Source organism: Capra hircus, chromosome 5 (assembly GCF_001704415.2).
Source record: "Capra hircus breed San Clemente chromosome 5, ASM170441v1, whole genome shotgun sequence".
Lineage (NCBI taxonomy): Eukaryota > Metazoa > Chordata > Mammalia > Artiodactyla > Bovidae > Capra > Capra hircus.
Genome location: NC_030812.1, coordinates 112,297,691 through 112,323,645, shown reverse-complemented (window position 1 = coordinate 112,323,645; position 25,955 = coordinate 112,297,691). Strand labels below are relative to the sequence as shown.

The following is a 25,955-nucleotide window of genomic DNA, read 5'->3' as shown; positions in this document are numbered from 1 at the left end:
GGTTCATCTGTCTTCCTCACCTGGGGACGGGCCCTACTGCCTGCCGTCCTCCCGGTGCTCCTGGAGTTGGTAGGAAACAGCTTTCTGGTTTTCACTGTTCGTGTGCTCAGTGGCTGAGGGGAAAGCATTTAGACCAAGGGGAGAAGCTGGACCCAGTGTTGCCATCCCTGGAGGCCAGTTAGGGGTGGGAAGAGAGGCTCTGGCTTCACCCAGTCAGGCTGCCCCTATCATGGGCATATTGCTTTGCCTCTTGGGGGCAGAGTTCGTCAGATTGGGATAAAAGCCTTGATCTTGAGGGTTGACGGGATACTAGGGGCTTCCTCGGTGGCCCTAGGGGATTCCTCGGTAAGGAATCCGCCTGTAATGCAGGTGATCTGCAGGAGTTTGATCCCTGGGGCCGGGAAGATCCCCTGGAGTGGGGCATGGCCACTCACTCCGGTATTCTTGCCTGGAGAATCCCACGGATGGAGGAGCCCGGTGGGCTGCAGCCTGTGGGGTTGCAAAAGAGTCTGACACAATCAGCGACATAGGACCACCAACAATGATGGGGGGAAAAGGGAGCGTGTTCAGCTTGTGCTGAAACTTACCACCTTTAGTGCCCCCCGCCTTCCTCTGCGGGCCAGCTGGCTGCTCACCTCCACCACAGACCCCCTCCCTCTGCCTCTCTGGACAGGCAGGCATGCAGCTGTCCCCCATGCCATCCGGCTCTGCCTGGTGCAGGGCTCCAGAATGCCAGGCCTGCACCGGCTCCCAGTCTGCTGGGGAGACGGACCCAAGAGGCAGGTAGTCACTGACCTGTGTTGGGGGCCTTTGGAGGGGAGGACAGGGACTGAGGTTCACTCCTGATGGGGAAGCGATTCCTGGGCCTCCTGGTGGCGGAGGGGCAGCACGAGTTTAGGGGAGCGGCAGCAGGTAAGACATCTGAGGAGGGTCGGAGGGGAGGTGTCTGCTGGGCCTCTCAGGGGGACCCCCACGGTAGCTGTTGCTGGGCTAAGGAAAGACAGCAGGCTTTTTGGTCTCTGCGAAAGGCCGGAAACTTGGGGCTCTTGCCCACCCCCACCCCCAAATGCCTGCCCCTCCCTCATCCCCCTAGCCCCTTCCACCCCCACATCCCAAACCATCCTCTTTGAGGAGTACCTTGATCCAAGGGGCTCCTGGGCTATTTCCAAGAGGCAGTTTGTGTGAATGGGGTTGGTCTGTTGTTTTTTAGAGTTTCAGGCCTGAGCAGCTAGACCTGCCCTCCTTTGGTCTAGTTTATCCAGCAGGAAAGGGGCTGAGAAGGGGAGAAGCCACCGCCTCAGGGGTGAGGGTGGGGCGGGAACGGGAGGCCCAGCCCCTCTCTGTTTGGCATGTCCTTGTTGCTGTTGTTCAGTCACTGAGTCGTGTCCAGCTCTTTGAGACCCCATGGACTGCAGCATGCCAGGCTTCCCTGTCCTTCGCTGTCTCTCAGAGTCTGCTCAAACCTATGTCCATTGAGTCAGTGATATCATCCGACCATCTCATCCTCTGTCACCCCCTTCTCCTCTTGCCCTCAATGTTTCGCAGCATCAGGGTCTTTTCCAATGCGTTATCTCTTCGCATCAGGTGGAGCTTCAGCATCAGTCCTTCCAATGAATATTCAGGGTTGATTTCCTTAAGGATGGACTGGTTGGATCTCCTTGCATTCCAAAGGAAGGTTAAGAGTCTTCTCCAGCACCACAGTTCAAAAGCATCAGTTCTTGGCACTCCAAGTCACATCTGCACTTCTTGGACGGCTGGAAGCCGCAGATCCTCGCCTGGCGGCTCCTGGCCTGAAACTGTTCCCACCAGGGAAGTCCGGGGTCATTGAGAGGACAAGGCGGTCAACTGAGACCTGGAGGAAGCAGAAGGCCGGCCGGGGAGGAGCCTGTTAAGGACGCCAAGGGCAACCGTGGCTACCAGCAGGCTGTCCCCGCCCGCGACCTAAAGAGGAAGGAGGCCCCGATGGAGAGCTGGCCTCCTCGGCCTAGGGCCCGGCCGGGCCCCCTCCCGGCCCCCGGGCTGCTGGGCTTGATCCTGCTCCCCTGGACCCTGCCGCTGGCAGGCGCAGGTACGCGGTCCTCCCCTCCTCCCGAGCTCTCTGCCTCGCGCACATCACAGCCTCTTTCATCCGGCGCGCGGCTAATTCCCCGGACCCGTCTCCGGGGATTTGCTGGTTGCGTTTGAACATTGCAGACTTCACAGGGGAAGCCTTTGGGGACCAGGAGATGTTTAGCTAATGCCTTGCCGAGGTGGCTTTTGAAGAGGCGGGGCCGCGCCCCCCTCTCGCTGCTGGAACAGCCTCCCTCTCGGCTCCTCCTGACCCCCTGGCCCCTCAGCGAGGTGGGTGGGCGTTGCTGCGGGCTGGGAAGGGGGGCCATCCGGCGGGGTGTGGGATCTCTGGGGAGGGGTAGCTCACCCCCAAGGTATCTGATTGCGGAACCCACGCCTTGAACCTGCCCATTGGTGTTGCAGTTCCCCGTTGGGAGGGGTGGGGCTGAGGGAGGGAGGCCACCGCTGGTCATAGGGCAAGGTACCTGGGAAGCTAGGGGGATGGATCCAAGCCTGGCCCTAGGATGGGTTGCCTAGGGGCCAGTTCATCCAGACCAGGGAACTCCCAGGAGTGTCCCCAACCAGGGCTGCCCACCCTGGCTCTGGGGTCTCTGAGGCTGTCTCGCCTGGGCAGTGCCCACCCTCCTGCAGCCCCAGCCTCTGCCCATCCCGCTGGGCAGGCTGGGTGCAGGCTGGATGCTTCCCTTTGCATTCACCTTGATTTTTATGAGCCTTCTAGGAGCTGCTCCCACCCTTCTGCTCCATCCTCTCCCTTTCACTCATACCATAAGCAATAACAGCTATATTTGTCCATATATTTTTTAAAAATGTATTTATTTGGCTGCGCTGGGTGTTAGTTGGGACATGCGAGATCTCTAGTTGCAACATGTGAATTCTTAGTTGTGGCATGTGGGATCTAGTTCCCTGACCAGGGAATTAACCCGGGCCCCCTGCATTGGGAGAGCAGAGTCTTAGCCACTGAACCACCAGGGAGGCGCGACATCTACTCTTATTATCATAAATTAGCCTCTCTGCGCACATAAGCTGGGCTTTACACTTGTACTCAGGCCCCTTCAAGGCACCCTTGGGGCGCTGTTCCCACTGGCACCATGTAAGCACCGAGAAATTGAGGCCCAGCATAGCTGGTCCACAGCCTGGAGGGTGAGTAGAGGCCAGGTTCAGCTCTGAACTGACCCTTGGAAGTGGGCTCCAGGGATCCTCTTGCCTTTCTTTGTAAAGAACATCCTTCACAAAAAATCTACCCCTTTGGGAAGGCAAGACTCAACTGGGTATACCCACCCCTACCGCAGGCCTGACAGCCCAGCCCCTGTGAGGTCATCTCCTGTGCACCTCACACCCCCCACCCCGTCACCAACCACCACCCCCAATGCAAAGAAGGCTGAGGAAATGCAGCTTCTTGGTGACAACGTGTTGAAACTCATTCGTTTTAATTTTTCCCCCAGTTCCCATCATTTCTCTTTGTGTGGTCCCTCTTCCCCAAAAGGGACCCACGCACACCCCAGTAACTGAGTAGAAGAGACTTTTGGGGGTGCTGCTGTGAAAAGTGCCGTTTGTAACTGTCTTGACCACAAACAAACAACATATTCCCTGCCCCCGCCCCCCAGGATTGCAGGAAACATTGTACACAAGAGAAACTCTGCTCTTTTGCAAGAGGTGGAAACACCTTGTGGTCTCCTCTCGGAGCAGCAGACAGCACCCAGTCCTCCTGGTCCTTCCCCTGCGGGTCTTGGGTTCTGTCTCTAAGCTGTGCCATGCCCCTCCCCACCCTCTTGTCTCTGAGCTTTGAGAGTTTGATGGAGGGAATCCAGTTTCTCTCACATCCCCCAAACCGCCCCTGACCTCACGCACCTGCCTGGTGCAGCCAGCTCCATCAACCACGAGCACCAAGACCCAGCCTGCAGCCTCAGCAGTGTCCCTGGGGGACCTTGGAGAGCGTCGTCTCTGAAGCCTGGGCTCGATGAACTATTTACCTGGACCACCTGATGTAGGGTTGTGTGCAGGCCAGGGAGTCTGGATCTGAGCTCTGCTTTGGACCTGGGCCCCTGGGCAGGTTCTGTCTTTCCTTTCTTTTTTTCTTTTTTTGATATTTATATTTCTTTACTTGTTTATTTGGCTGCAAGGGGTCTTTGTTGTGTCACGCGAGATCTTCAGCTGTGACATGAGAACTCTTAGTTATGGCATGTGGGACCTAGCTCCCTGACCAAGGATCGAACCCAGGCTCTCTGCATTGGGAGTGAGGAGTCTTAGACCCTGGTGGTTGTTGTTGTTTAGTCACTAAGTCATGTCCTACTCTTTTTGCGACCCCATGGGCTGTAGCCCACCAGGCTCCTCTGTCCATGTGATTCTTCAGGCCAGAATATTGGAGTGGGTTGCCATTTCCTTCTCCAGGGGATCTTCCTGGACCAGGGATCGAACCCGGGTCTCCTGCTGCTGCTGCTGCTGCTAAGCTGCTTCAGTCGTGTCCTACTCTGTGCGACCCCAGAGACAGCAGGCCACCAGGCTCCGCCATCCCTGGGATTCTCCAGGCGAGAACACTGGAGGGGGTTGCCATTTCCTTCTCCAGTGCATGAAAGGGAGAAGTGAAAGTGAAGTCACTCAGTCGTGTCCGACTCTTCGCGACCCCGTAGACTGCAGCCTATCAGGCTCCTCTGTCCATGGGATTTTCCAGGCAAGAGTACTGGAGTGGGGTGCCATCGCCTTTTCCGTTGTCTCCTGCATTGGCGGGCAAATTCTTTACTACTGAGCCACCTGGGAAGCCCTTTAGCCACTGGAGTACCAGGGAAGTCCCCTTGGGCAGGCCCTTGATGTTGCCCGATGGCCTCACCTGTCAAGCGGCTGCAGTAGTAATGCCTGAAGGTGCACGTGATGAGAGCTCAGAGAATGTCAGGCACCTGCCTGCCTAGCAGAGCCAATCAAGATGCAAGATTCAGTTGGCTGGCTCTACATCTTGGGGAGCCCCCGGCCTCCTTGGGGTCACTCTGACCTTTCCAGGGGTCTAGCAACACCCTGGGATGGCATCTCAGGACCATTCTTGCTCCCAACCTTCCTCCCCTGCTCTCCTCTGATCTCTCTGCAAATTCTACTTTTCTCAAAGGGTCTAGCGGCTACCTCTGGTCTGAAGGGCACCTCTTAGAGGAGAATCATCTGAGTCTGAGGCTCAGCTTTCCTGAGAGCAGCTACACGCCTGCTCTAGCCCTGCTTCCACCAGGCTTTAAGTCACTTCCAAGGGCTTTGAAGCCAGACAGAGCTTGTTCAAATCCTGCCTTCTTCTGTTGACTGCTGTGTGACCTCAGGCAAGTTCCTTAACCTTTCTGAGCCTTGGTGTCCTCAACAAACAGTCTCCAGTCTCTCCCTGGCTGTGTTTATTTCTCAACTATTCATTAAAGAGGACTAGTTCCAGGCACTGGGGGGAACTGGGGGTGAATAAGCCGCAGCCGCTACTCCCAGCCTGGCGGAAACCATGAGACTCACCCGCAGAAACACGACCCCAGGGCCAGAGTCCTGATGCAGGCTCGCCTCCCCTCCCCCGTTAGCTCTGGACTCAGGTGTCACCGCTTGCTTTGTTGTCCAAAAGATGTTCGGGAGCCTGCTGCCTCCCTCCCCGCAGCTCCAGGCCTCTGTCAGGACTGGCTTCTGCTTTTGATCTTCGTCTAATCCCAATAAAGAGCTTCCGAGGCAGGCGGAGGAGAAGACCTCCCTGTTGGAGGTGGGGCAGAGCGGGTGCTGGAGGGGGCGGGTGGGTGGGTGGCAGGCGCAGCAGGAATGAAGGCTGGGAGGCCAGAAGGCAGGGCCCGGGGGCGGGGATGGCGAGAGGTTCAGACTCGCTGGGGAGGAGGGTCTCTTAGTAGAGCTGCGGGATGCGATTCCCACTGGGATGTGGGTCTGGGTGGGTCATAAACGCCTGTCAGGTAGGAGTGCAGATGCCGTTCCGATGGGGCATTGTCAGCGCTTTCTCTTTTAAAATTGCGAAATAGAATACATACGCAGAGAAGTACCATAAATATTATAAAGCCAAGTCTGGCGTGTCTACCATCCAGGTCAAGAAAGAAAACATTCTAGTGCCCCAAAGCCCCTGGACACCTCCCAAGACACCCCCTCTCCCCCACCCAGAGGACACCATCCTGAGTTTAGGGCAATTGCTTCCTGGCACTTTTTGGGTACTTTTATCCTTTGGTTTGTGTCCCTAAACGATATAGATTACCCTGGCTTTGTTTTTGAACTTTGTATAGTCAGAGTGATGTTGTGGGTGTTCTTTGCGAACTACTTCTTTCACTCAACATCTTTTAAAAATTTATTTATTTATTCACTTTTGGCTGCACTGGCTCTTTGCTGCTGTGTGCAGGCTTTCTCTAATTGTGGCAAGAGGCACAGGCCCTCTTTAGTTGTGGTCCACAGGCTTCTCTTGTTGCAGAAAACAGGCTCTAGAGTGCGACGGCTCAATAGTTGTGGCACACGGACTGAGTTGCCTCTCTGTATGTGGGATCACCCCAGACCAGGGATTGAACCTGTGTCCTCTGCAATGGCAAGCAGATTCTTAACCACTGGACCACCAGGCAAGTCCAAACATGTTTTTTAAGCTACATCCGGTTGACAATGTGGCTGAAGTTTGTTTATTTTGGTTGGTAAAGAGCAGGGGTCCCAAACCCTGGCCAGTGGGGGTAAGTCCAACCCACTGCCTTTTTGTATGGAGTTATGAAATGTATTTTTCTAATGGTCAGAAAAACATCAAGAGAAGAATACATATTTCACAGTATGAATATGAAATTATACAATAAAGTATAATTTTATACTTAAGCCCTCTGTATCTGCCAGTTCTGCATCTGCAGATTTAACCAACACCAGATCGAAAATATTCAGGGGGAAAAAAATTTCCAGAAAGCTCCAAAAAGCAACACTTGAATTTGCAGTTCTCATGGCAACTATTTATATAGCTTTTACATTGTATTTACAACTACTCACATAGTACTTACATTGTATTAGTCTTTTTTTTTTTTTGGCTGCACTGAGTCTTAGTTGTAGCATGTGGCATGTGCAACTCTTAATTGCATGCATGAGATCTAGTCCCCTGACTGGGAATCAAACCCGGGCCCCCTGCATTGGGAGCACAGAGTCTTGGCCACTAGACCACCAGGGAAATTCCTGTATTAGGTACTATAAGTGATCTACAGACGATTTAAAGTGCAGCTAGCCTTTGGACAGCATGCATTTGAACTGCTCAGGAACATTTATACACAGGTGTTTTTCAGTAGTAAATACTACAGTAGTAAATACAACAGCTACACTGTTGGTTGACTCTGAGGATGTGGAACCTTGGGTGCAGAGGGCCGCCTGTGAAGTTACACTTGGATTTTCAACTGTGCGCGGTTCAGTGCCTCTAACCACCGCGTCGTTCAAGGGTCAGCTGTATATGGGAATCTTATGCCATTTTATGAATCCTATGTCATTATATTATGAAATATAACTTTTGTGGTTGTCGTTTAGCCGCTAAGTCCTGTCCTACTCTTTGTGACCCCATGGACTATAGCCTGCCAGGCTCCTCTGTCCATGGGATTTCCCAGGCAATACAGGAGTGGGTTGCCATTTCCTACTCCACAGGATCTTTCCGACCCAGGGATCAAATTCGAGTCTCCTGTATTACATGTAGGCAGATTCTTTACCACTGAGCCCCAGGGGAGCTGCATAAAATATAATACAGACACAGAAAAGTATGATAAATATTAAATAAATATAGTCCCATGTGTCTACCATCCAGGTCAAGAAAGAGAACATTCCAGTGCTCCAAAGCCCCTGTATAGACTTCCCAGGTGGCTCAGTGGTAAAGAACCCACCTGCCAATGCAGGAGATTCGGGTTCAACCCCTGGTCAGGAATATCCCTTGGAGAAGGAAATGGCAACTCACTCCAGTATTCTTGGCTGGAAAATTCCGTGGACAGAGGAGCCTGGTGGCCTACAGTCCACGAAGTTGCAAAAGAGTCAGACACGACTGAGCGACTGAAAAACAACAAGCCCCCTGTACCCCCATCACTCTCAAGATACCCTGTCTCTTGAGCATCTGTGGATTTTGGTGTCTGTAATGGGAACCAGTCCTCCATGGAGAGTGAGTGATGACTGTATTCCCATTCCCATGTCCATAAATAAAGTTTTATTGGAACACAGCCATGCCTATCCATTCATGGCTCATTTATGGCTGCTTTTGCCCCCACAACAGCAGAGTAGAGTAGCTGCGATAGAGACCATATGGCTCACAAAGCGGAAAATACTTACTCCCTGGCCCTTTACAGAACACGTTTGTCAACCCCTGCTGTGGAGCGTCCCACTGAATGAACATACTGCGATCTATTTAGTTATGATTGACGTTGCAGGTGTTCCCATCTCGGAACGCTCATGTGTGGTCTCCAGGCACAGGTGTGTTCAGTGCCTCCAGCGGGTATGTTCCCATTAAGACTGCTTCTGTCTGCACTCCCCTCCTCCCTGTGTGAACTGCGAGCTTCACGAGGGCAGGACACATGTGGACTTACTTGGCTTCAAATCCTTGGCTCCCAGCACGGAGCCTGGTGCCCAGAGGAGGCCCAGGAAATACTCATAGTAACAGGAAGAATTCAGCTCCCAGACAACCCCCTTCGGAACGCTGAGCAGCATGGAGATGTGATGCCACCAGGAGAGGAATGACAAAACCTTCCTGACTTGTGACCGAGGGAGCAGGTGCCCGAGAACCCCGAGACAGGATCTGACCCCCTCCAGCTTCCCTGCCCGCTCTGAGCCCCAGCTTCCCTCCTATGCAGGCCTCTTGCCCGGGGCAATAGGAACGCACATCTGGGACACCAATGACCCCAGGGCTGGCACCTGGGACCGCTCAGGGAAGGTCTATGGGCCTCGACCATGGGGACAGGCTGTCTGGAGGAGGTTGGGGGCCTGGCAGGTATCTGCTCTCACCCACCCCGCCAACCCCGTCCCAGGACTGTGTGGGCTGCAGTTGAGATACAGCAGAGCCAGGGCGGGGGCCCCTTGGAGGCTCTGGGCTCGTCCCTGTTTGCTGCTGATGGGGAGGTTGTAGGGCAGTGGGCAGGAGGGAGGCACCAAGTGGGTGCAGCCCAAGCCCAATGGCAGGCGTGCCCTCCCATCGGGCAGCCCGTCCTCAGACAGTCAGGGGAGGCACTCACTCCAGCGTTGGTCATAGGGTCCAAGGACGCATGTCTGAAGGCAAGTTCATGCCTGGCCACACACACCAGATTTAAAATATTGGTTGTTCAGTTGCTCAGTGTCCGACTCTTTGTGACCCCATTCTCCCAGAGATTTAAAACAGGCACACCCTTTAAATCAGAGCCTCCCCTTCTCAGAGCTATCCTAAGGAGCTGGGGGCCTAGGAGACAGCCCCTGGTCCCTTGGAGCACAGCTCAGGCTCGCTGCCAGCAGCTGGTTCACTGCAGAGCACCTCGATCTGCCCTGCCCCCTGCCCCTGGCCTGGGGCTACCCTTTCCTCCCGCCCCCACCCACACCCCACTTCCGAGCCACGCTGATGACTGCCTGCCCCTGAGCTTTTGGTCCTGCTGGTCCCTTGGCCTGAAAGGTGTCCTCGCATTTGCCCACCTGGTGACTCCACCCTGTTGTTCAAGGTCGAACTCTGGTGCTCTCTCTGCGGTGTCCCTTCGGGTCCACTCTTCCTGCCCTGACAGACTCCGCCTTGCTCCCCACAGTGTTCACCCCTGGCTCTGAATGTGCAGGAGCTCAGAAGTGTGGGACAGGACTGAGCTTACCTGCAGCAGGCGAGGGTAGGGGCGACCCAGGAACAGGTATTCAACCTCTGGGGGTGGGCTGTGTAAGGAAGAGGGCAGGGGAAGGCTGGAGAGGAGGGGTCTGCAGGGCCAGGGTCAAGGCTGGAAAGGAGCCACAGCTTAGTCTCAGGGTCTTGACTGACCTCCAGCGTGGAAAGCATCAGGGGTTGGGTGTTGGGAAGGGTGGGGTGGAGGGCGGGGCTGAGATAGGGTGGGAGGGGCGGGGTGGGATGGGATGGGAGGGGCGGTGGGGGAGGGCCCGGCTGGCATACTGGCGGATGCGGAAGGGGAGGGAGAGGAGGAAAGAGCGCGCCGAGTGATTCTGTGCCCGGAGCGGGTAGGAGCTTTGGGGAGGTGGAGATTTAAAAGAAGTCGGGATAAAGGTGATCGGCACAGGCATCCCCGCGAAGAAGTTAGTGAGTTGTCAGCCAGAAGCGTTTATATATTAAAAGGAGGCTGGAGCTGGTTGGGGGCGGGTAGTGAACCCCACAGAACAAAACCACGGATGCGAGGGTTTCAGGCTGCTGAGGAAGCCTGTCTGGAGCTCACTAGTATTTCTCTCTGTCCTCTCTCTAACAGGAAGTGTGATCAGGTCACTTCCCAATTTCGAGGCCTGCAGAGGTTCCCCAGGTTTCTAGGTCAACATTCAACCCCCAATCTCCTCCTGGCCCCCACCGGAACCATTTCTTTCAACTCCACCAGGGCTCTGGAGCCCCCCAACTCCCTGCCCTGGCTCAAGGCTTGTAGAAGCTTCCTTGTGCTTAAACCCCCTCGCTTTGACTCTCCCCTTTAAACCTGGCTCCTGCTCTTCCTTCAAAGTTCAGCTCAGTAAAGAGGTGGGAAAGAGATCAAAACGCTCACAGCTGTGATTCCAGTGGGGCAGGACTGCACACAAGCTCCCGGCCTCCTTGATCCCTCTCTGTGGCTTCCAGAGTGTGCACAGGGAGCGTGTTGCACGCTTTCATAATGGAAGGGGGTGCCCTGAAGAGTTCTAATTTAAAAAACAAACTGCCACTCCCAGGGTTCCCTCTCCAGGAAGCCCTGCCTGCCGCTGGGCTGGCCGTCCACTGGGTTTCGGTCGCCCCTGAGACTTCCCTTTATCTCACCCCTCTCAGTTTTGTCAGGCAGCCCCCTTCCCAGCGGCAGTGGGACCTCGAGGGGCCACAGACGCCTTGCTGAAGGGGGTGTCCTGGTGGGGTCTCTCCACTCGCTCCATTTCTCTCCTTTCAGAGACAAGGGGCAGCACCTACTCCACCCGTTGGCTCCACCACACCTTCGCCCCGTCCTGACAGCCTTCTCTGAAGACAGAACGGGTTGTAAAGGGAGAAACAGTCCCACGTTCCCCCAGTCCACACTCTCAGATGAGTCCCCAAGATTGAGCAACTTGCCTTTCAAAACAAGCCGGAAGGGGAGTGACTGCTGTAAATATACCAATTCACACCAGTGAAGCTTAGACATTTCTGGACTAAACACTTGACGGTCTGCCCTTGGTTTGTGTCCCCACGTGGCCGCTGTGCACCCAGGGGCCAGAGTCTGGAGGCCTGAGAATAAGATGAAGCAGACGTGGAAGGGCCCTCCCGCTACCTCCAGGCAAGCCATATCCGTGAGCGTCTTTGTCATTCGGAGGTGTTGAAAGATGTGACAGCCAGTCTGATGGCAGTGTTCCGGGGGCATGAGCGCTAAAAAGCTCCAGGATACACACGCTCTGTTCAAAGACTGCCTTCCAGCCCGGCTCCGAGCTTCTCCCTAATCAGCCGCTCGGTCCACGCACTGCAGTGTTTGATGCGCGTGCCCCGAAGGACTTGCCCGTTTTTCGGTGGCGTCCTGGGATTCGTGCTCGGGCGAATGGCCAGAGCCCCATGATAAAACCAGCAGTCCCACACCTGCAGCCCTTCAGAAGGGCCTTGAAAAAGAGGCCCGGCTCTGAGAGATGCCAGAACTAAATTGGAGGGCAGAACTCCTGCCTAAAATAAAGACCGTGGGAACGGCTTTCTTCTGTAGCCGGAGAATCAAAGTGTTTTCATTTAAAATCGACCTAAGTTGGAATGGCTACCTTTGATCACCACCTCTGGGCTACAGAGCCTTGGCTCGGTGCCCTAGAAAGGATGGCGTTCCGGGCAGAGGGGGAAGCTGGGGCCAGGGCTTGGCTCAGGGTTGGTGGGGGAGAGGCGCAGAGAGTGGGCCAGGGCAGCTGGGGCACGGGCGGTGCTGGGGAGCGTGTCAGATCCTGGGGGGGAGGGGATGTCACTACTGCAGTCGGGGGGTGCAGCTGGCTCTGGCTGGCCTTGCCACAGGACCAGCTATGCAGGGCTCATGGGGCCCGCTGGTTTCCATTTCCTTCTCCAGGGGGATCTTCCTGACCCAGGGACTGAAGCTGGGTCTCCTGCAGTCGCTCAGTCGTGTCTGACTCTTTGTGACCCCATGAATCGCAGCACGCCAGGCCTCCCTTTCCATCACCAACTCCAGGAGTTCACTCAGATTCACGTCCATCGAGTCCGTGATGCCATCCAGCCATCTCATCCTCTGTCGTCCCCTTTTCCTCCTGCTCCCAATCCCTCCCAGCATCAGGGTCTTTTCCAATGAGTCAGCTCTTCGCATGAGGTGGCCAAAGTACTGGAGTTTCAACTTTACCATCAGTCCTTCCAATGAACACCCGGGACTGTTTTTCATTAGAATGGTCTGCCTGTCAGATGACCCAGATTTAGGGGAAGGGCCTCTGAATTTTTATCTCCCTTTAAAAGGGGGCAGTTCTTTCATGTGAAAAGTGTTTTCTGTTTTGCTTGCTCTGAGGTTTTAAAATGCTTGCCTCGAGTAGTGGTTAAGGGGTTAGGGCTTTGCTGGTGGCTCAGTGGTGAAGAATCGGCCTGGAGAAGGGCACGGCAACCCACTCCCGTAGTCTTGCCTGGAGAATCCCATGGACAGAGGAGCCTGGTGGGCTACAGACCATGGGGTCGCAAAGAGTCGGACACGACTGAGCGACTGAGCACAGCCGGTGCAGGAGACATGGGTGTGATCCCTGGTCCGGGCAGATCCCACAAGCCAAGGAGCAGCTGAGCCTGAGCGCCACAACTATTGAACCTGTGCCCTGGAGCCCAGGGGCTGCGCTACTGAGCCCGTGTGCCACAGACGCGCGGGTGCCCTGGAGCCCGTGCTCGGCCACAGGAGAAGCCACTGCCGTGAGCAGCCCGCAGGCTGCAACGAGGAGCAGCCCCTACGCACTGCAACCAGGGCAAAGCCCGAGCAGCAGCGAAGACCCAGCACAGCCAAAAGTAAATAAATAGATTCACTAAGTCAAAATAAGAGAGACAGAGTTGGGGGTTTAGGGACTTCCCTGGCGGTCCAGTGGCTAAGACTCTGAGCTTTCTTTCACTGCAGTGGGGGACAGGTTCCTTCCTTGGTTGGGGAACTAAGATCTCACATGTTGCAGTGCGACCAGTTAAAAAGAAAGACAAAAATAGAGAGAGTAGGGTTATTGGCTCAAAGAGACTCAGCCTAAAATCCCATGTCCACCACCAGGCTCCTCTGGTGGCGCAGACGGTAAAGAGTCTGCCTGCCATGCAGGAGACCCAGGTTCGATCCCTGGGTTGGGAGGAAGATCCCCTGGAGAAGGAAATGGCTACCCACTCCAGTATTCTGCCTGGAGAATCCCATGGACAGAGGAGCCTGGAGGGCTATATAGTCCAGGGGTTTGCAAAGAGTTGGACACGACTGAGTGACTAACCCTTTCCACCACTATTAAGCACTTTGCTGATTGGACAAACCTCTCCACTCTCTGAGCCTCAGTTGTTTCATCTGTGAAAGGGAACAGGCCTAGTGGAGGTTGGTTCTTAACACAGGCTTGACTGCGAAGCCTGAGGGTCTGTACTGTATAAACAGTGTGTGCGCACAGGAGCAGCTCGGGGAGGGGCTGAGTGAGTCCTGTCCACCTAGAGGCTGGCTGCACAGTCTGTGGAGGAGAAGGGCACGGGAGGATGTGCTGGGCAGAGGGAACAGTGTGGGCAAAGGCTCGAGAGCCTGGCAAGCTTGGCATATGCTGGGGAGCGAACAAGTGAGAACCGAGGACAGCTGAGTTGGGCTGCACAGGGCCTGGAGGAATAGGCTGGATCCTCCAGGCTAGGGAACTTAAAAAAAAAATTCCTTAACAGTGGCCCCAAGTTAAGGGATACATGGTTATAGTGTGACCCTGTCTGAACCCAGTTGTACCAATGTAACAAGCCAGAAGGTCATAAACAGCGACCTTACTACAAATGAGATGCTCTCTGTTCTATTTCTTTTTTTTTAATTGTGTGTCTTGACCCTGTAAATTGATTTCAGACTTATTCCTGGGCCTCCTATGGTTGGTTGGGGAGGGTGGGCGTTCAGACAGGGTCAGGCAGGGCAGGAACAGGATGGCAGGTGGCTCCCTCGGGGGCAGTGCCAGGCTGGCCGGGCAGGGGAGGAGAGAAGGCTGGATGCTGGAGCTGTCAGAGGAGGATGTGCTGGGAGCGGGAGGTCTGATGGGGTGGGCACCCCTCTCACCCCCGGTCAAGTTCCTTGATTGCAAATCTGCACCCCCCCACACCTCCAGAGGACTCAGCTTGGAGTCCCTGGGCCAGAGGTGGGAGTTAGGCGCCGACTGCTAACCAGCTCTCAAACCCACAGTTCAAGCGCCCACAGATTCAAAAGAAGACCCAGAAAAGGAAGGAATCAGGCACCAGCGGGTGGTAGATAAAGTCTTTCCCAACCAGGGCGGCAGACACACAGGCAGGATGGGGGAAGAGCAGCAGGAGGCTCCTGGCGGGGAGGGCTCTTGGGCACACACTGCTCAGCCCACGGGACAGCCTCTAAGGCCACGCCCAGGATCCACGCCCCAAGGTGTCGCCCACACCCATGTCCAGCCCAGCACAGGGCCTGAGGTGTCAGAGAGGCTTGGGGCAGGAGGCGCAGGGCCTCTTAGGGGATCCCATCATGCCCGGAGACCACCCCGTGCTGCGGTGCCCCGTGCTGAGGGCCTGTCACTTACATGGGCAGAAGAGTCAGGCTGGCATTTGCCCTTCCAGGTTCCCAGCGAGGACTCAGGACTGGTCTGGCTTCCCTGCCTGCTGTCACTGGGGAGAGGCAGCCCGGCTCTGTGGCAGGCATGCTGGGTTCTTGGACCCATTTTATCGCATGACAACCCTGTGAGGTTGGCCTTGTTCTTCTCCCCTTGTTTCAGGGAAGACACTGAGGTTCAGAGAGGTAAAGGCACTTGCCTAAGTTTGCACAGCTTTTTAAAAAAATATTTATTTATTTGGCTGCGCTGGGCCTTAGTTGCGGCGCATGAGATCTTTGATCTTTGGTGGGGTGTGTGGAATCTTTTAGTTGTGATGTGCAGGTTCTAGTTCCCTGACCAGGGGTCGAACTCAGTCCCCTTGCAAGGGGAGCATGGAATCTTAGCCACCCAACCAGCAGGGGACGTCCCAAGCTTGCACAGCTTCCAATGGCAGAGCCAGGATCTGAACCGAGGCTGGCTGCCTCCAGAAACTGGTCTTCTCCCAAATACCTCCTGCCCCCTCATTTCTGGCCAGGCCCCTGGCTTTCTAGCAGTCCTTGGAGCTGCCAATAAGCGAGGGAGGAGGAGGTGGTGGTTGTTGTTGAGCCGCCAAGTCCTGTGCGACACTTTGTGACCCGAGGAACTGTAGCCCAAGCTCCTCTCTCCATGGGATTTCCCAAGAATACTGAAGTGAGTTGCTATTCCCTTCTCCAGGGGATCTTCCTGACCCAGGGATCGAACCCACATCTCCTGCATGGACAGGTGCGTTCTTTACCACAGAGCCACCGGGGAAATCCGATGGTGGAGGTACCATCCCTGAAAACACCGTCTCCCGCAAAGCAGGAGTGGGCGGGCTTCGTGGGGGTAGCTTGTGCTCCCCAGTGCAAGCTTCTGTCCGTGCAGTTGTGTGGGGGTGGGGAGAGGAGGACTCAGGGATTTGTCGTAAGCAGCCAAGCTCTCCAGCAGAGCTGGACTGGGGTGGTGGCTCTGGGGATCAGGGCCCTCCCAGACACCCCACTGCAACTGTTTCCAGTCCCTCCCTGGCTGACCCTGCTCCCAGCCGGCTCCCACTCACCGTGGACCTCACCCAGCAGGGGCGCCCCTCCTCTGGGCCTGCACCATCCACACTGACACAGGCTCACAATTCTCCCTCCAAAAAAACTCCCCCTGGACCCGACCTGCAAATTCTCCCTGCGCCTCCTGCTCCCACATTTCAGGTCTGCTCTGGAAAGAGCAGTCGCCTCCAGCCCCTCTTCCCTTCTGCCACCAAGCTGTCCCCTCTGCAGAAAACGCCAGACTCCTTAAAGCACTTCCCTCCTGGTGCCTGTCCCAGCCTAGGCTGCACTGGGGATGCACAGAATAATCCAAAATCTACGCTGGGATGCTTCTGCAGCCCAGACCTCTTGGTGTGCGGAGATGGTCCTGGAGCTGCGCCAGCCGTTCTGAGCGAGTCGGAGCGCTGCGGTCATTTACAGCCGCAAATGAGTCCTAGTTCTTCGAGTCCCAGCCAAGATTCAGAGCCGGTTCCCACTGAGCTCATCCCTGGTGCCATCTGGGGTGAGAGTAAGGGGTGAGGGCCCTGTTGGCTCTCTCTCTCTCCTCAATCCCCCTCTCCAACCTCCCCCAGCTCTGCTCCAGGGTCTGCCAGCTGGAGGCAGGAGCCTGGAGGAGCAAGAAGAAGCAGAGAAGCCCTGCCCATCAGGTGCTGCAGACATGGGGCCCTGTCTCTGGGCACTTGCAGGGGTGTGGAATGGACGCCCGTGGGCACTTCTGTGGCCACTCAGGGGCCCCCAGTTGGGCTCTCGCAGCTCTCCCTCCTGCCACGGCCTCAGGAATCCAAGGTCCACCCCCATCCTCCTCTCTAGGCCCTTTGCCCCTCTTGGCCGCCCGTGAATCTAAGGGAACCCCAGGCTGGCTCACACGGTCCCGGCGCACTTTGCTGGGAGACACACTCCCTTTGCTGAGTTAAAGGCAAAGCAGGAAGCAGCTGACACCAGGCTTGAGACAGAACAGACAGCAGCCAGTATGCCATCCCTGCGGCACTCAGTGTCACGCCTCAAGCTCAGTGAGGGTCCCCAGGACCACCCCCCTGCCTCGCGCACTGCATCTAGGGTGAGAAGCAGGGCCCCACAGGGCAGGCTGGGTGCCCTGGGCAGCTCTGTTCAAGCCCCATTTCACCCGTGCTTTCTGGCCCGTGATTTCCATGTAACCTTGCAGCCTTGCAGCCCCTTGTTAGCCTCCAGCTGTGAAAATGTAGGCCTCCTGCCAGCAACCCCCCCACTCTATCATCTGATAGCACTCACAGCCCAGCACCCGTCACACTTGGCTGGGTCTGACCTCCCCTCCTAACCTGGCAGCTGGCTTTTCTTCCTTAGCACGGTCACACAAACCTGGGTTCAAATCCCAATGCTACCGCTTAGGAACTATGGGGCTTTGGACTTCTAAGACCCTCTGTTTTCTTTTCGTCTGCAAAATAGGGTTGGGTTAGTTGCCTCATAGGACTGCCATGATGTTTAGTTGACGTGGGGCCTGGGTCACACCCAGCCAGAGGACTTTTTCTACACATTTCTTTCCCCTCTGTCCTCGGGCCAGTTCTGGCCTCACTGCATGCGTGTGTTTCCGTCCCCACACTCTGAGGGATATCACTGCCCCTTCCTGTCCTCCCCAGTCTCAATTAGCGGTTCCCTCCCCTGGCTCCGTCTGCTGCCCTGTTAGACCGGGAACGTTGCGAGGGCAGGGAGCTCCTCCAGGCCTTAAGGCACTCTTTTTAATTTTTAATATTAATTCATCTATTTGGCTGCTCTGAGTCTCAGCTGCGGGGCGTGGAATCTTCGAGATTCATGACACAGGCGGGATCTTCAGCTGCGGCATGCGAACGCCTAACTGTGGCACGTGGGCTCTAGTTTCCTGACCAGGGATCGACCCCGGGGCCCACTGCATTGGAAGCACAGTCTTAGCCACTGGACCACTAGGGAAGTCCCTAAGTGAAAGGAAGAAAGAAACTCAAGTCGCTCAGTCGTGTCCGACTCTTTGCGACCCCATGGATTGTATAGCCTGCCAGGCTCCTCCGACTGTGGGGTTTTCCAGACAAGAGGCCTGGAGTGGGTTGCCATCTCCTTAGGTACTCCTTAATGTTTGTTGGAGGTGTAAACAGATGGTAGCTGAAAAGCCGTCGTGGACTCGGAAATCACTCTGAACCTGACTGTGGCTCTGAGCCTGAACTGTGGAATGCTTCAGGTGGCTGCCAGCTGGAGCAGCCTGGACCCCAGAGGGGCTGCTTGGAGGCACAGGTCCAGGAGAAGTGAGGGGAGCTGGGCTGCTATGGTCCAGGCTTCGAGGTACTGACACCCAAGTAAAAAGAAGGGACACTGGAGGCAGTTAGCGCCATCGTCGGGTCAGAACCCTGTTGCTTTCCTCCAACAGCAGGCTCTCCTCCTCCCTGTTCTTGGCCCGCCATCTCCTGACTGGCCGCCCTCACTGGTCCACAGAGACGGCCTCATCCTTCCACATTTTTGGAGACAGATCCACCCTAATCTGAGGTTCTTTCTGCAGCAGACCTGAGCCAAAGCCATCCCCTTTCACAATCCCATCCCTCTGACCTTAAAATAACGAATCCCAGAAGAATACAGAACAATGGTCATCTATTTTTATAGATTTCCCCAGAATTGTAGTCAGGCTTAATTGCACTAGCAGATTTCATCATTTTCTAGAAGCATCCCTCAAATGGGGATCGTTTTTAAGACACCTGGATGGATGTCTTCCTGCTGGGACAAACAGGAAGGTGGCCCCGACTTGATGACAGCGTGGCCAGCCTCCCCGGGCCTGGCATGGCCTCTTGGATACGGGACCGGAGGAGGCGCTGGGGGAGGGGGAGAGGCCTCGGTGCGGCCACTTTCCTGGTGGTTTTGGTTGGGTTCCAGGCTTCCCTGGTGGTACAGATGGTAAAGAATCTGCCTGCAATGGGACAGACCTGGGTTCGAGCCCTGGGTCGGGGAGATCCCACCCAGGAGAAGGGAAGGGAATGGCTACCCCCGAGTATTCTTGCCTGGAGAATCCCATGGACAGAGAAGCCTGGAGGACTACAGTCCACAGCACAACAAAGAGCCGGACACCACTGAGCAATCATCATTTCCACTTCACTTCTGGTCGGGTTCCAACCTCCAGACCCCCATGAGGAAACACCAGGCTATCACTGTGCTTGCCAGGCTGCCTTGAAGCTTCATTGTGAGACCCAAACGGGAGGAGATGCGTCAATGTTGCAAGTGGTCCCTGAGCTGAGATCTGGGGACTAGGGAGGCATTGGCCGGGTGAGGGGATGGTGGTCTGGGCAGAGGGGACAGCAGAGGGGGCTGCAGAGCTGGGCAGTGGCCTGTGTGTGCAGGAAGGACATGGGGAGGGCTTGCTGGGGGCGGTGAGCACTGTTCATCTCACCTCCTGTCCTTCCCGGCCCAGCTGGGACCCTGGGGGATCACTGACCACCCCTTCCTTCAGCCTCTGCACCCACACCTGTCCCTGCTGTGCCTTAAAACTCAGCCCTGACTCAGGCTCCTTGTTTTATGACAAAATTAAAATATTGTTATAGTTAAACAGTCATCACCAGCAGCCCAGAGATATAAAGTGCAGTGTGACGTCCTCTCCCCTCCCCCTCTCCGGAGGGGGAATCCCTGGGGCCAGCTCAGCGGGGTCTCCATGAGCATCATTTGTGACAAAGCCGACCCACTGTGACATCCAGATGTGCCAGTCGATCCCCTGGGACTAGCCTGAGTCCTTCAGAGGAGAGGGTGTCTAGCTTCTTCCCTGGAGCTCCAAATATCAGTGTGGCCTGAGCTTGGAGGAATTATCCGGTGTGGAGGGCTGTCGTCCCTGTCCTGGGGTACCCCAGGAAACCTGACCTCACTCCCCTGGGGACCCGGCCCAGGGCTGAGCTGGAGCCCCTAGAAGAAACCAGGCGGGCGGGGGCCCCACGCCTCACTTCCGCAACCAAATAAATCCTGCTGCTCGCTCCAAGTGGCTCCAGTGAATGATCTTCTCCTGATTAACAACCCGGCCAGCATGTTCTTGGTGGCTCGCTGCCGACCTCAATTTAGAACTGTCTGCTGGTCGGCTGCGGGAGAAGAAAGGTGCAGGGCGGGCGGGAGACAGGGCGCACTGAAGCTGGGGGGCTTGGGCAGCTGAAGTCCGGGGGTGGGGAGGTGGCCACTGACCCAGCCCAGAATCTGACGGGCACCTCAGAGCCTGCAGGAGGGTGGGAACCCCAGCCAGGCAGACTCCTGCCTCGGGGGAGCTTTCAGACTGTTTTCCTAGGTGCCTCTGATGAAAGGCCCTGGAGAAGGAAATGGCAACCCATTCCAGTCCTCTTGCCTGGAAAATCCCACGGACAGAGGAGCCTGGTGGGCTACAGTCCCTGGTGTCGCAAAGAGTTGGACACGACTGAGCGGCTTCACTTTCGCTTTACTTTTCTGATGAAAGGGGTGCTAGGTGGGGGCCGGGAGAAGACAGCTCCCCCAGAACTGCCTCAGTCATGGTCACGGCCATGCGGCAGCCCATGGAACTCCTCTGCATTGTCCGAGAACTGCTTTTAGGGGTGCGGTTTGCTGCCCACTCCAGTATTCTGGCCTAGAGAATTTCATGGACTGTATAGTCCATGGGGTCACAAAGAGCTGGACACGACTGAGCGATTTTCGCTTTCACTTGCTATATTTTATAAACACTCTACAAGCTCTTCTCTAAGCTCAGATTCAGGGAAAGGTTTGTCTCTCCTCACTGATGCCTCCTCCAGGCTGGGGAGAGCGTGCCTATGCCCGGAAGGGCTTCTTCCTGCCAGGAAGCATTTCTTCACTTGGTTTCTTGCCTCCTTCCTCTTTGCTTCTCCTCCTTCTCCAGCTTTGGGTCATCTCAGGCCTGTGCTTTTTATCCAACGTGGCTTCTTGACCTTTGGGAAGGAGGGTAGTTGGGAGTGTGGAGTCTGGCGTCTTCCAGCCCCTGGGGAGGAGTTGCAGCTGCCCTCCACACCTGCTGAGAAACTGAGAGTTAGCAGCTGGACCCCCTGAGCCCAGACTCTTCCTGCTAAACGGAGCCCTCACGCACTCGGCTTTGGGCGTGTTGGGAAGTGTAGAGTCATGTGTGAAAAGCACTCGGCATGCCACCTGCATCCTTGCGTCCATGGAGTACGTGGTGAGCGTGAGCCCCGGTCCTCGTGGGGACATGGGGGCACTGAAGCTATCACTCTGTCCCTTTCCTTCCCCGGCAGAAGAGCGGTCTGTGACCCACACCGGCCTCCCCATCCTGGTCTCTCTGGCCAACAGGGCCGTCTCCTTCAGCTGCAGCATCACCTACCCCTACACCCCCAAGTTCAAGGACTTCACAGTCAGCTACTTCTACGTGGACCTCCAGGGCCAGACCAGCTTCGTGGAGAAGATCAGCTGCCAACCTGGTACAGGCAGTGAGAACCAGACCCACACCACTGTCTGTCCCATCACCCTCAAGCCACGTAACGCGTCTGCCACCGGTACCTACTACTGCTCCGTGTACTGGCCGGACACCAGGATGACAGGCAAGGGCACGTTCATCCTGGTCAGAGGTGAGCTTCCTCTGCAGCTCTTTTCTGGGCACAGGGTCCGGCAGGCCTTGGGGGCACAGGAGCAAAAGTGGGGAGTGTTTGCCTCCCCGCTCAGCTTTGGCACAACAGAGCTGAGCCACCTCCGGAAGCCCCTGGCCACACAGGTGTGCCGAGATGCCCACCTTCATGTGGAAAGGGCAGAGTCTGGGGTATGGATCGGCTCTGGCCACCTCTGGCAGGCCCTTGTCCTCAGGGTCCCTTTCGCACCATGGGTCATGTGAGTGCAGAATGGAGCCCGGGGCCCGTGTGTGTTTGTGGAGACCTGTGAGCATGCACGTAGCTCGTGGACATCTTTCTGGGGTCAGATTCCTAGTTTTCATCACATTCTCAGAGGAGTGAGTAATGACTCCCAGAAGTTAATAAGAACAGCCCATCACCGAAGTCATGACCCTCTGACCCAACTCTGCCATTCCCACTGGTCGTGCCAGGGTTTCAGAAGGCCATGGACCTGGGCTTGGCACCCCCATCCTGCAGTTTGCCAGGATGTGGCCTTGGACTTGCTCTTCATGGCAACACCCTGCCTGTCAGAGGCTTTCCTTGGGATGAGAAGGATCCTGAATGCAAGGGCTGGAGCCTGGTGGCAGGATGTTCTGGGTGAACTCCAGACACACATGTGCCTGCCATGTTGGTTGGCGCTCCGCCGTTTTTTGGTCCACCATATGGATGGAGGGATGGAGGGAGAAAGAGGTGGACGAAGGGACGGGTGGCTCAAGGGAAGCGGCTGGACTGTGCCCTCGCCCACCCCTGGCGCAGGGCAGCACCTGCCAGGCCTGGTACAGACTCTGCCCAACCCCTACTTCACCTCACTGCTCCTGCCCGTGTGAGCACAACATCACGGGTGGAAAGGAGGAGACCCCAGGAGGTGACGTGGCTCACCCAGGCCCTGGAAGCGCCTTTTGGTGGAGCCAGGCCTTGAGGCAGGGGCACCTAAGGAGCAAAGAATGTGGTCCTTGCCCTTGCCAAAAATCAAGGCAGCAAACACATTAAGGGGCTCGGCCAAGGCGAGTGTGGGGTGGTGGAGGACCTCAGCAGAGGTGGGGTCTGGGGGTCCTAGTCGGGGAGAGTTGTAAGGAGGGCTGGGGGTGGGGTGTGCCTCTCCAGACAGCTGACCTCTGCTTCCCTGCCCTCACCCAGACACAGGGTACCAGGAGCCCCCCCGGAGCCCCCAGAAGCTCCTGCTCTTCTGCTTCGTCGGCATCCTGGCCGTCCTGAGCATCCTGGCCACGGCCCTGCTTCTCTGGAAGAAGGTAGGGGATGAGGACCCAGGGCAACCCCGCCCCCACCCCACTCACCATGGCTTAGGGACAGCCCCTCCCAAGCAGGGTGCTTGGAATAGGTGCTTCTTGGGGCCATTTGCCCCCGGGACCCCTGCCTCACCCCACCTCCACCCCCACGGCCACCAGATCCTTTTTGATCTTGTTGCGGGAGGTCAGGACTCTTGAGTCTTTTCCGGGGCTCAGGTTCCTTCGAGTGTCTGATGGAAGCTGCAGGCCTGCATTTGTACCATTTCTAGCTCTCTAAGTTTCCAAAACCTTATCTCATATTTTCTGTGCATGCGTGCTAAGGCGTTTCCATCTCATGTTCAACTCTGTGCGACCTTATGGACTGTGGCCCACCAGGCTCCTCTGTCCATGGGGATTCTCCAGGCAAGAACACTGGAGTGGGTTGCCATGCCTTCCTCCAGGGGATCTTTCCGACCAGATTCGACCCAGGGATCAAACCTGCATCTCTTATGTCTCCTGTGTTGGCAGGCAGGTTCCTTTTCCACTAGCACCCATCGGGGAAACTCATATTCTCTGGATCCCTGGCAACCCCGAAGGAAGGAAGAAAGGAAGGTTTCCTCAGGGCTGCTGGGTGCTGGGCACCCTCCCCTGCGTGCTCTGGTCAGTTGACTTCCATCATTTCTTCCCGCTCTACAGCTCTGAACAGTGAGGTTTCTTCCCCCCTGTGGCTCTTCCAAGGACAGGGACAGGTGGGAAGGCTCTGAGTCTGTCCTCAGGAGCAGCCCCCGGGGGGCAGCCTGGGTGCTGGACACAGTAATCTGAGGCGAGAGTGCCAAGGGACTCACCCCCGCCTGCGGATCCCCAGCCCGGGCACAGCTGTGTGAGCACACAGGTGTCTTCCACGGGCGGGATGAGGCCCGAGCTGTGTCCGGGCAAGAACTTGACCTACTTCAGCCCTTGCTCTGCAGAAAAAAAAAAAAGGGGGGATTTTAATGATTGGATCTCAGTGTCCAGTGAAGCCAGGGAGGCCATGGGGCAGAGTAGGAGGTCACGAAGGAGGTCACTACCTCCTTCCCCGCGCCCTTCCGCCTTCCCTCCCCTCCTTCCCAGGAACAGCTGCTGAGTGTCTAGTGTGTGCCAGGCTCTGGCCTAAGTGCCAGACCTAGTGGAAAGCAAGACAGAGGCACCCCCTGCCCTCTTGTCAAGTTTCCACCCTCTCTGGGCCTCAGTTTTCTCCTCCAGAAATGGGGTTAAGGACAGATCCCCTCCTCCATCTGAAAAGGTGGGCGAGACCTCATTGGCCAGATGCCAGTGGGTGCCTGGCCCCGTGGGAGCACAGTGCAGGGCACCTCTTGCTGTTGTCTGTGCACTTGGGGCGCTGGGGTGAGAGCCCAGCCTTGAAGGGGAGAGGACTCGGAGGGGAGAGGACTCAGAGGGCCGGGAGCTGCCGCGGGGTTTGTGCCGCCGAAGAATTCCCCAGAGTTCCCTGGAGCTGCGTCTAAATCCGGATGTGGACCCTGTAGATGCTGCCCCAGAACTGGTTGGCCCGCATGATTTGAACCCTGAGCTGAGTACAGGAACAAAGCACGCAGCAGGGTCCCCGGCCAGATACAGGCTACCCGGCCCGCCTCGGAGGCCGAGGAGGAAAAGGGACAGAGGACCCCAGGAGCACATCTGATAAACGCATCAAAGCTGGGAGCTACCGACTCAGAAGAGGTAGATGAGTCCTGTCCTGCAAGCGGGTTCGAGGGCTCCCACTCAGCGTGAGGGCGAGGTGGGCTTCCTGGAGCAGGCAGCCTCCGATGTTGGTCCGTCCTCATCCTTGCGGGGCTTCAGACACAGCAGGTCTCCCTCCTCCATGGCGCACTCCATCCTTGGTTCTGGACTCCCCAGGGGAGCCGTGTGCTAGGTCACCCACATTTCTGTGGCCTCTGTATGTCAGCACGTCCCAGGTCCCTTCCTCAGAGCTCCCCTCATCTGTCTATACTCTTCCATGACTGCTACGCTCTAGGGATTACAACCCCACCTAGTGTGGCTGCCCTGAGCCCTCCCCGCGCTCCAGATCACATCTTCTCCGTGCAAGTGCCCACGGGCATCCGCACCCACCTTGGGAACAGCGCTCCTTAGTCCCCATCAGCTAGCATCATCCCAGCAAGTAGCACCACGCCAGCAGATGTTCAGACCGGAAGCCCTGGTGCTGTGCCTGTCTCCCCGCCACCACCATGGCTGATCCCTGGGCCCATCCCGCAACCCCCAGCCCAGGCCTCCGTCACCCCTCGCCCAGAATACGGGTCTCCCTGTTTTCCTCTTGCTTCTTCTCACTCTGCCCCACACAGCCTTGTTTCTGTGTCACCGCCTCTCCCCTCACCAGAGTGGAAGCCCCAGAAAGAAGCCCCAGACTTGGTGTCTGGGGGAGCCTGACTCACAGAGTTCGTGAAAGGGATGATGGAGTGAGTAAGCGCTGAGACCTGAAAGATGAGCCCGCGGTGGCCAGGCTGAGAGGTGGGCAAGGTGACAGTATTGCTCCCGCCTTACAGAGCGGGAAACGGAGGCTTTACAGATTTCCTGAGCAGCTGAACGGTTTACTCGTTTGAAAATCACAGTCAGGAGGGTACATGCTGATGGTCTGGGACGGGGCACCTGAACGGGGCAAGGCTGGCTCCAGGGAGCATCACTTCCACCATAACACAAGGCACTGTCTCCAGGACCTGGATTCTTTCTCATGCTCCACGCCTGTCTTTGGACAGACAAGCAAGCTCTGAGAAGTCCGTCCCCACCCCTGGCAGACTTGGACTCCTTCTCGTGACCCCACAATGTCTTTTACCTTCCTAGTGGCCTCACCGCCCTCCCCCACCCCCAGCCTCAGTGGAGCACCACGAGGCCAGACCTACCTGGGTCTTGTCACCAAGAAGTCCGGGAGAGCCCCTGCCCATGAGCCCACACCCACCAGCTTTGGCAGTGAAGCAGGTGGTACAGAGGAGGGGCACTTGATTTGAGAACAGGGCACCTGGGTTTGATCCAAGCAGTCACCGACAAGCTGGACAAACTTCAGTTTCCCCCTCTGGAAAGCAGGAACTCCATGCCCACTTCCTCAGGCAATTATGAGAATTAAGTAACAATGACAGATGGTTAGACACCATCATTGACTCAATGGTCATGAATCTGAGCAAACTCCAGGAGACAGAGAAGGACAGGGAAGCCTGGCATGCTGCAGTCGATGAGGTGGCAAGGAGTTGGACGTGACTTACTTGGAGACTTAG

At 56.5% G+C, this 25,955-nt stretch overlaps 1 protein-coding gene across 1 annotated transcript in view; it reads left to right on the top strand.

The window, feature by feature from the left end:
* Nucleotides 1,919–25,955, top strand: part of NFAM1 (NFAT activating protein with ITAM motif 1) — a 36,495-nt gene continuing 12,458 nt past the window's right edge. The window contains exons 1-3 of the mRNA XM_013964382.2: nt 1,919–2,068; nt 21,104–21,433; nt 22,607–22,719. Coding sequence (XP_013819836.2) covers nt 1,963–2,068; nt 21,104–21,433; nt 22,607–22,719 — 549 coding nt within the window. The 5' untranslated portion in view covers nt 1,919–1,962. The remainder of the gene's footprint in view (nt 2,069–21,103; nt 21,434–22,606; nt 22,720–25,955) is intronic.